This window comes from Trachurus trachurus, assembly GCF_905171665.1.
Source record: "Trachurus trachurus genome assembly, chromosome: 14".
NCBI lineage: Eukaryota > Metazoa > Chordata > Actinopteri > Carangiformes > Carangidae > Trachurus > Trachurus trachurus.
Window position 1 is genome coordinate 3,555,543 of NC_139903.1, and position 9,375 is coordinate 3,564,917.

At 38.9% G+C, this 9,375-nt stretch overlaps 1 protein-coding gene across 1 annotated transcript; it reads left to right on the forward strand.

Annotated features, from left to right (window-relative positions):
- Window positions 1–7,520, forward strand: LOC310997307 (zona pellucida-like domain-containing protein 1; the record flags this gene model as incomplete). The annotated part of the gene is made up of 10 exons (XM_083986983.1): window positions 1–109; window positions 714–934; window positions 2,235–2,419; window positions 3,564–3,636; window positions 4,591–4,688; window positions 4,786–4,866; window positions 4,963–5,131; window positions 5,890–5,989; window positions 7,251–7,271; window positions 7,390–7,520. 10 exons carry the CDS (start codon window positions 1–3, stop codon window positions 7,518–7,520), a joined length of 1,188 nt encoding a protein of 395 aa, XP_083843109.1.
- Window positions 7,521–9,375: the final 1,855 nt, after the last annotated feature.

A 9,375-nucleotide genomic window follows, 5' to 3' on the forward strand; every position in this document is an offset into this window, starting at 1 on the left:
ATGTCCATACCAAGGAAGGTTAAGATGAGCCCTCTCAGCTTTATTCTCCTGGTTTCCATGGTAGCCAAGAGCAGTCAGTTGACATGCCAAAGCGATTTTCGACGTCCAGGTACGTACTTGTATGTCTGCTGCAGCTTTTTTTTCTGAGGTTTTTATGTTCTCGTTCAAAGTTCAAGAGAAGACGTTTGTGTTCTCCTCCGCTTTGGTTTATGTGAAGCACATTATTCTGATTTTGACCATACAGATTTCAAGTGATGCACACTGCAAAAACTCAAAATCTTACCAAGAATATTTGTCTTATTTCTAGTCAAAATGTCATTTCTAGTCAAAACAAATCTCATTATACTTAAAATAAGACTCATCACATTAAAAAGTAGCTTGTTTTTAGACACTTTTTACTTCTTTCAAGTCTATTTTCATTTGAAATAAGTAGAAAAATCTGCCAGTGGAGCAAGTTTTTCTTCCTTATAACAAGCACAAAAAACTTGCTTTCACTGGCAGATTTTTCTACTTATTTCAAGTGAAAATTTCTTTGAAACAAGTGAAATTATCTAAAAACAAGTTCATTTTTAGGTGATGAGTCTTATTTTAAGTGGAAAGAGATTAGTTTTGACTAGAAATTGGACATTTTGACAAGAAATAAGACAAATATTCTTGGAAAGATTTTGAGTTTTTGCAGTGTGGTTGCAGAGATCTTTGCCTTTGTCTCACAGAATACACAGACATCTCGGTCGAATGCGGGACGTCCACCATCAGCTTGGCCATCCTGATCTGCCCCGTCGTCTACACCGGCTACAACGAGTCTCTGCTCGTCATCAACGACGTCGTCGACAACCCGGACTGTCAAGGAACCGTGGATGAATCTGTCACACCGCCCGTTGTCAGGTTCTCCTTCCCCATCAACATGACCAACGCCTGCGGCAGCAACTTTCTGGTTAGTAGTAGAGGCACTTAAAGGGATAGTTCACCCAAAATAGAAATTTCACTCATTATCTACTCAACCTCATGTGGACTAAGGGCTGGGAGAAGTTTCAGAGTCCTCCGTGGCTTCTCTGAGTTACAGGGGGTCTCGGCGTAGCAGTGCATGTCCTTATAACGGTTGCAAATGGATACCAACTGTCTTCGTAACAAAAAGACACACCAAAAAACATCCAAATACCATTTCAATTTTGGGTGAACTATCCCTTTAAGTACATATCCAGAGGATTTGTACTCTACTTGAGTATTAGATTTCTTTGGTAGATTACTCTGACTTGAATACATTTCCAAGACAAATATTTTAACTTTTACTCTAGTTAATTTCTAGGAAGGCTGAAAAGTAGTTCTTACTTTCAGGTCTGCTCTTTTAAAAAAACTAAAAACAATTGGACACAAGCCGTGTTTGTCAAAGAAGGAAACCTATCACAGTGCACGCTCTCCACTGGGATCTAAAAGCGGAAATACATCATCCCTATCCCATACGCCAAAGTAGCCACGCTCTCGACTGCGTTTGTCAACTCAAAACTTTACCGCGAGTCGTGAAAATGACAATTGCTGTCCTCTTATGATCCCATTCATTTTATTTGTTTTTATAGGTGTTTCTGCAGGCTTTATATAACATTGTGGTTCTCAAAGCAAGCACATCAGTGCAGGTGGTTTCAAAGAGTTAATTCTCAGAAACAAGAGTTAAAAGGTCCTTAAATTAATTTAGAAAAAATTATACACTGCAAAAACTCAAATATCTTACCAAGAATATTTGTCTTATTTCTAGTCAAAATGTCATTTCTAGTCAAAACAAATCTCATTATACTTAAAATAAGAAACATCATATAAAAAGTAGCTTGTTTTTAGACACTTGTTACTTCTTTCAAGCATATTTTCACTTGAAATAAGTAGAAAAATCTGATAGTGGAGCAAGTTTTTCTTCCTTATCACAAGCACAAAAAACTTGCTTTCACTGGCAGATTATTCTACTTATTTCAAGTGAAAATTAGTTTGAAACAAGTGAAAATGATCTAAAAACAAGTAAATTTTTAGGTGATGAGTCTTATTTTAAGTAGAAAGAGATTAGTTTTGACTAAAAATGAGACATTTTGACAAGAAAAAGGACAAATATTCTTGGAAAGATTTTGAGTTTTGAGTGTAGTAATTCATTGATAATGGAGTCGAGTACTCTGTCCATCTCTCAAAGCATCCTCTCCCATTTCTTTCCCCTTCTTCTCTGTGCTTGACTCTGCTGTAAATGTCGCCTCCAGACCACCAGTGCAGCCGGCACGGGGATCTTTGCCGACTTCTCCAACATCCAGACGGTTAACGTCAGCGGGGTGGTGCGCTCCCACGATCCAACCACGGGAGTCGTCACCTACAACGCCGAGCTCAAGTATTATTACTCCTGCGCTTACCCTCTGGAGTATCTCATCAACAACACCCAGGTGGAAGTGTAAGATCCTTTTTGTTTGGTTTTGTTTACTGTAGGTTACTAATCTGGACATATTGTTACATTACATGCTGGGGGGGAAACAGACTGTTTCTTTGATCACTCCGGTGGTAAGTTTTCTTTTCAACTTCTGCTTTGGTTATTGAGAGATTCCACTATTTCCCCCCAGTTAAAAACAAAACATCAATGTCATTTTTTACTCTAGCTACTCTGAGCATTGTTTAAAATCCTCTTAAAATTAGGGGTGAACACAAGCCACAGGTTTAATAAGTTACTTCTTTTACTGTCTGCAGCAAAAACGGACTTATATGTACACTGTTTTCAAGGTTTTCAGACACATTCCTCTTTTTACTCCTATTATAAAGGTTATTTTTCATCTAATTTTCACAGTGATATGTTTGGAAGAGATTGATCAATAATGTTTTGAGAAGAGAAACACTTAATCTATCAAAAATAAATCAATTTGTCACATTCATTTCATTAGAGGAGGTTAAAAAATATTTTATTCCAACTTTATGGGCAGCAGTGTATAAGCATTGGCTTTTTTTTAACAACCCTGGCTTTGTGGATGGTGTAATTAATTATCTGCTTTCGCAAGGAATTGAAAAATCAAGAGTTCAACATAAAATTTAGATTAGGATTGATGTATTTATATGTATTTATTACTGTTGTTCTAGCCCTGACTGCACTTTATATTTTATATTTTTATATTTATTTTTATATTCTATATCTATCTGTGCCTTTTTAATGTATGATCGGTGTTGTGCTGCTTGCTGGAACCTATCTATCTATCTATCTATCTATCTATCTATCTATCTATCTATCTATCTATCTATCTATCTATCTATCTATCTATCTATCTATCTATCTATCTATCTATCTATCTATCTAAAACACAAATAAGCTAAGCTGGTTAGGTTTGGTAAACGGGGGGGGGGAAATCTTCAAAAATCAAAATATCCTTTCCTACAGTATGTCATGTTGGTATTTGCCTTTAGTGACACCGATAAGATCTGTTCTTATCACAGTCTCGTTTTTCTTTTCAGACTGTTGTAGGAGAACCACTCCTGTGTAGATAGAGATAATCCTGTGGTGTTCAGTAACATGTAGGAAGCCGTCAAACTGTCTTTCATCCTCCCCTGTGTAGGTCAGCTTCGTCCATCGCAGTGAGGGACAACAATGGCAGCTTCGTCAGCACTTTGAGCATGGAGCTCTTCAGTGTAAGTTGAGACAAGACTCAAGAGATGTTTCTTGGTGGGACCAAACTGCTTTCAGTCATTCAGACCAGCGTGTTGTTGTTGTTGTGTTCTCCCTGCAACACCTTTATGTCAGGATTTAGTTCTGTGTTTCTTGATGTCCACGAGACCCTACAGTATGTGTTTCGTTACGGACGTTAAATAAAGTGGCATGCAGCTTCCCGAACAAACTGTGTCAGGCCATTATTGTAAATAAGAACTCATTCTTAAAGGGATAGTTCACCCAAAATTCAAATTTCACTCATTATCTACTCCCCCTCATGTGGACTAAGGGCTGGGAGAAGTTTCAGAGTCCTCCGTGGCTTCTCTGAGTTACAGGGGGTCTCGGCGTAGCAGTGCATGTCCATATAACGGTTGCAAATGGATACCAACTGTCTTCGTAACAAAAAGACACACCAAAAAACATCCAAATACCTCCATGCTGCTCGAATGTAATGTCCGTCTTGTTTTGAAGCCCCAAAATGCGAAACTGTCCCGAAAAAATTTTGACGAACCGGGAAGAGGAGCTTCGAGAAGCTTCCACTACAAAACAAGCTTATTTAATTTTTTCGGGACAATTTCGCATTTTGGGGCTTCAATACAAGACGGACATTACATACGAGCAGCATGGAGGTATTTGGATGTTTTTTGGTGTGTCTTTTTGGACGAAGAAAAGTGAGCACCATTCACAACCATTATATGGACAAATAGGCTACTGCTGCACGGAGCCCCGCTGTAACTCAGAGAAGCCACGGAGGACTCTGAAACTTCTCCCAGCCCTTAGTCCACATGAGGGTGAGTAGATAATGAGTGCAATTTGAATTTTGGGTGAACTATCCCTTTAATGATTCTGCCTGGTTAAATAAATGTAAAAAAAAAAAACATGAGTACTGGTAATAACCATAAGTTACACCCATGGTTGCACATCTCTGTTGACAGGATGTCAACTACACGACTCCTCTGGTCATTCCACAGCAGGGAATAGAGCTGAGGAAAGACGTCTACGTCCAGGTCAAAGCAGCCAACCTGACTGACCAGTAAGAGCATCCACACAGAAGAAGGAGTAGTTGGTCTTAAATTAAGTTTATGTCACAAAAAACCATGAAACTAACCCTCTTGTTCACCTTCCACCAGGTACCATGTCCTCATGGACCGGTGTTACGCCTCCATCTCTCCTCATCCCACTAACTCCACTTTCTTCAACCTGTTTGTCTCGTAAGTCGTCAAATCTCAGTCTAAAGGGAAGCATGATCTCCATGCATGTTTGGCCAACACAACACCTTTTATTTTTTTTTTTTTTTTATCAAACAGTTGCTCTAAGGACCAGATGACCACCATTCACGAGAACGGGGACAGTCACCACGCTCGCTTCTCCTTCCAGGCCTTCAGGTTCATGGAGCAACAGAACCAGACGGTGTCGACGTATTACCTCCACTGCATCACCCGGCTCTGTGAGGTCAGCACCTGCAGCGACTTTAAGGTGAGCAATGTTTTTGTTTTTTGTGATCAATTTTTTATTGAGATTTGGAGGACAACAATCATCATTCAACAGCACATAAATAAAGTAATTACCGTATATAAACAAGTGCATACCCATGTACACACACAGATACACACATATATGCCGAGTAAAAATGATAATAAAATGAAAACATAAAAATAAAATGAAGATATAGTAACTAAAAATAAATAAATCATAGAAATACAAAAGGCAAGTAGGTAAAATACATACAATGTCACAAATGCAAAAGGAAAAAAAGTCATTAGGTGCGTTTCCATCAGCTGTTTAGATGCGCATCGAGATGTATCGCATCGGAAAATGATGATGGAAACACACACGATTCGAATTTCTTTTAATGCGCATTTCCCAGTAATTCGAATCACTTTGGATGGAAACATGGCTATATTGAAGCATAACTTAGTTAGATCTATCAGATGGTTATATGCCATCCACAGTTTGCAGTACATACTGTAGTAAAAACCCAAACAGGGAACATAAACCAAAGAAAACAAGACCAGAGGGGGGAAGGGGGGTCTCAGCTCACACCAAAATGCCTTATTGAGAGCCTCCACTGTTCGAGCCCAGTACAATGTCACTTCCTCTTTTGCACCAAGGATGAAGGTGAGCAATGGTTAAAAATAAATAAATAAATAAATAAATAAATAAAAAAAGCCTCCAGCCCATTTTACCCCATAATGCTGGGATCTCTTTACTCATCGGCTTAACTCTTTCTACAGCAATGTGGCAACAGGAGGAGGAGAGATGTTCGTAACACCGGTGTTTCAGAGGCCACCACCCTCTCCTCGGTGGTTCCCATCGTCACCAGGAATGATAACAGTAAGTTTGGCTGCTTGGCAACAGTGAACTTTCAACAATGATCATGATAACAGGGCAAACCCAATGAAAGAAAAGAGAGATAGTGCATACTGTACAACACACCAACAGGCAATGCTACTAATGCAGTTACGTGCAATCGTGATGATTTCTTTCTTTTGTTGTTGTTGGTGTTTAAGTATAATATTAACGATACTAATGAAAATTGTATAAAATATGTGGAAGATGGTAGTGTTGCAATAAGGGAATATACATTATAATATGATATATTTTCTATAAAACCACCTCTAATACATTTTTCATGTCTGCCTCACTCCCGAGTCCATGAAAAGCAGATAGACACCATATAGATCCCATCACCCGTAATTAGCTTAGCTCAAACACTGGAAGTGTATGGGTAGTGTTCGCCTGCCTCCTACCCGAGCCGAAATCAGCAGTCAGAAGCTGATTTCATTTTAGCTCTAAACTCTGTAAATATATCACTTTATCGACATTTCAAACATTTTTAGGTGAGAAAGTAGCCGTTTAGATCAGCAGTGTGTCGTTAATTTGTCTAAATACCAGCTGTTTACAATTTTGTTCGGACGAATTCGGCGCTACTCAAGCTAGCTGTTGTGACCAACGCACTTCCGGTTACTTTCACAAAATAAAACACCCGTTGCCCTTTACATACAGAAAACCATGAGGATAGAATTTGTGCTTTTACTTTGAAACAGGAAGCTAACCTACCCTCCATGTAGCTAGATTGAACCAAAATAAACCGTCTTTGCTTGAACCCTCCGTTTTGACCGATCTCGTCCCGTTAGCGGCATTTGACCGCTCAAGATGCCTTACCGGAGAGTTTTGTCAGCTCTGAGACGAAGATCGGCCCGCCGGTTTCCGTTTAGAGTTGCTGAAGAGTTTCTCTGATGACTTTAGGTGGAGGCAGGCTAACACTACCCATACACTTCCAGTGTTTGAGCTAAGCTAATTACGGGCGATACAGCTCTATCTCCCTCGTTACTGCACGCACAGTCGAAAGGATGGTGTCTATCTGCTGGTCATGGACTCGGGAGTGAGGCAAGACACGGGGAAAAAAATGTTGGCGTATCCCTTTAAATCACAGCGAAATCTGCATGTAAACTCTTGTGTCATAACCTATGTTACTATCAGCTGAGAGCATATTTTGTTCAATAGCAACTTCACCACAGACTAAGTCCAGTTTAACTGTGTTTTTTCTTCTCTATTCAGACATGGTCTAATGATTTATTTCTCTTTCTTTCAGCACTGACATCTAAAGAGGAAGGTATGTTATTAATATGATTTTCTAAATAGCTGACATAGTTGAGTTTCTATTGCACCATGTCTGCTTGTTTGTGTGAAAGTCACGCTACATGTTTGTGCTTTGCTTGTGATGCGAGCAGCTTCAACCGGCTCGGACGGGGCCTCAGACTCCACGGTGGGTCTCGGGGTCGCTGTGGGTGTCCTCACCGTGGTCGTGGTCGGGGCTGTGGGCGCAGCGTACGTCCTCTACAAGAAGCTCAGACACCACTGAGGAGGAGCACACAGCTACAAACTATACTCCTATTACGCTTCCCACAAGACCTGTGGTGTAGAAATAAGCTCGATGTTACTGCTCATGTGTTTTTTTCCCCCTCTTATGTGGATTAGTGCTCTTTTCCTATGCTAGAAATGTGTTGCTTGTGTAGAAATTGAAATGTGAAGTGAGGATGAGCAAGAACGACTGCACTCTGCACAGAGATGCTCTACTTGTTTGAGTAGAAATGCTGATGAAAAGCTGAAGTGTTCTTTACTCATTTGGCTTCTTTGAAAAGCATGAAAAGAATATCAATATAGCTTTTTACCACTAGTTTGAATTGTGGGTTTGGAGATATTTTATCGACAGAAAGCAATCTTCAAGTACAAGTAAAGATCTATGAGGAAACGAAATAGTGTTCTGCAGAGTTTTATAAATTAATGTAGTGGATTCATTTGACATGAAAGAATGTAAAGAGTTTTCAGAGTGTTTACTTGTTGAAACATGTTTGTATCCAGTAAATTGTAAAGTAAAGAGTAGAATACAAGACGAAACAGAGAATTAAAAGTCAATAGTGACATCGTTGTGGTGTTAAATCTTTTCTAAACCTTTTATAAACTGTGTGTTTGTGTGTGCTGTTTTGGTAACTGAGGACTTATCCATCCTCATCTTGTTTGTCCATGACCCCTTTGAACGCCTTCTATTTAAGGCGGTTATGTAAAGAGTGTGTATCTAGTTTTACAACAGACCTAAGATCACAATAGAGGTTCACATATCACTGAAACCAGGCACTTTCTACAGTATACAATCTGCTCTTTAGCTTGACCTTTGTGAGAATGCATTAACAAAAAAGCATAATAAACAATGAATTAACTCCAACAGTGCTTTCATTTGAAGGAGAATGGAAATTGAATACCCCCCACCCAATCAAAAGCCATAATGAAAAGACCAAAAGATCACCACACCTCTGCTTTATGTAAGCTGCTCTCACCAGTGATGCTGTACAGACACACAACAACAATTCATAACAAAAGATAATTCTGCAGCAGTTGTACAGTATAACAGTCTGAATGGATTATAAATATATTAGGTTTACTTGAATAGGTATTCATAAGATTGACATAGCAGCTGTCATAAACATGTGTCACTTTTGATGCAAAGTTGACATTATTTGAGATGTTTTTGTTATGAAAACTTAACAGAATTTTTAAAGTTTGACAATTAGGTCTGCTATGACAGTTTAAATTGTCTTTATGTCAAGTTGTCAGAACAAAAACATCTCAAACAATGTCAACTTTGCATTAAAAGTGACATAACTTACCGAATGACACTTAACGACAGCTGTCATAAGTATTCATTGATGTTTATGACAGCCGTTATGTCATGGTTATGAATACCTATTCAAGTAAAGTGTTACCATATATTATAAATGGAATTGTAATTTTACATTTTAAAATGTAAGTCCCCAAAGAAATTTAAATCAAAAGCAACTGGACTTGGTTGTTTAAGCACAGGCCTAGTTGGTGTAAGCCTTTGTTGTTTGCATCTCAGACTAAACCGTACTGTAGGTGGTTTCTGTAATCTGTAATTTTCCGAGCCAAACCTTTCATGTTCCCGCACCATTTTAAGGGTATTGCCAACCCAAATTGTTGTGCAATAAGCCTGTGAATATTCTCATTTGTCCAGGTCATCGTTATCCCCAAAGAAATTTAAATCAAAAGCAACTGGACTTGGTCTGGACTTTAAATATGAGTGTTAACATTTCAATGCCTTAATAACAGGTTAGAAACCGTGAAGCTGTGTTGTGTGTGATATAAAGACTCAGGTAGTTTTCAGGTTTAACAACACACACAGCTCACAGCACGAAATAGAC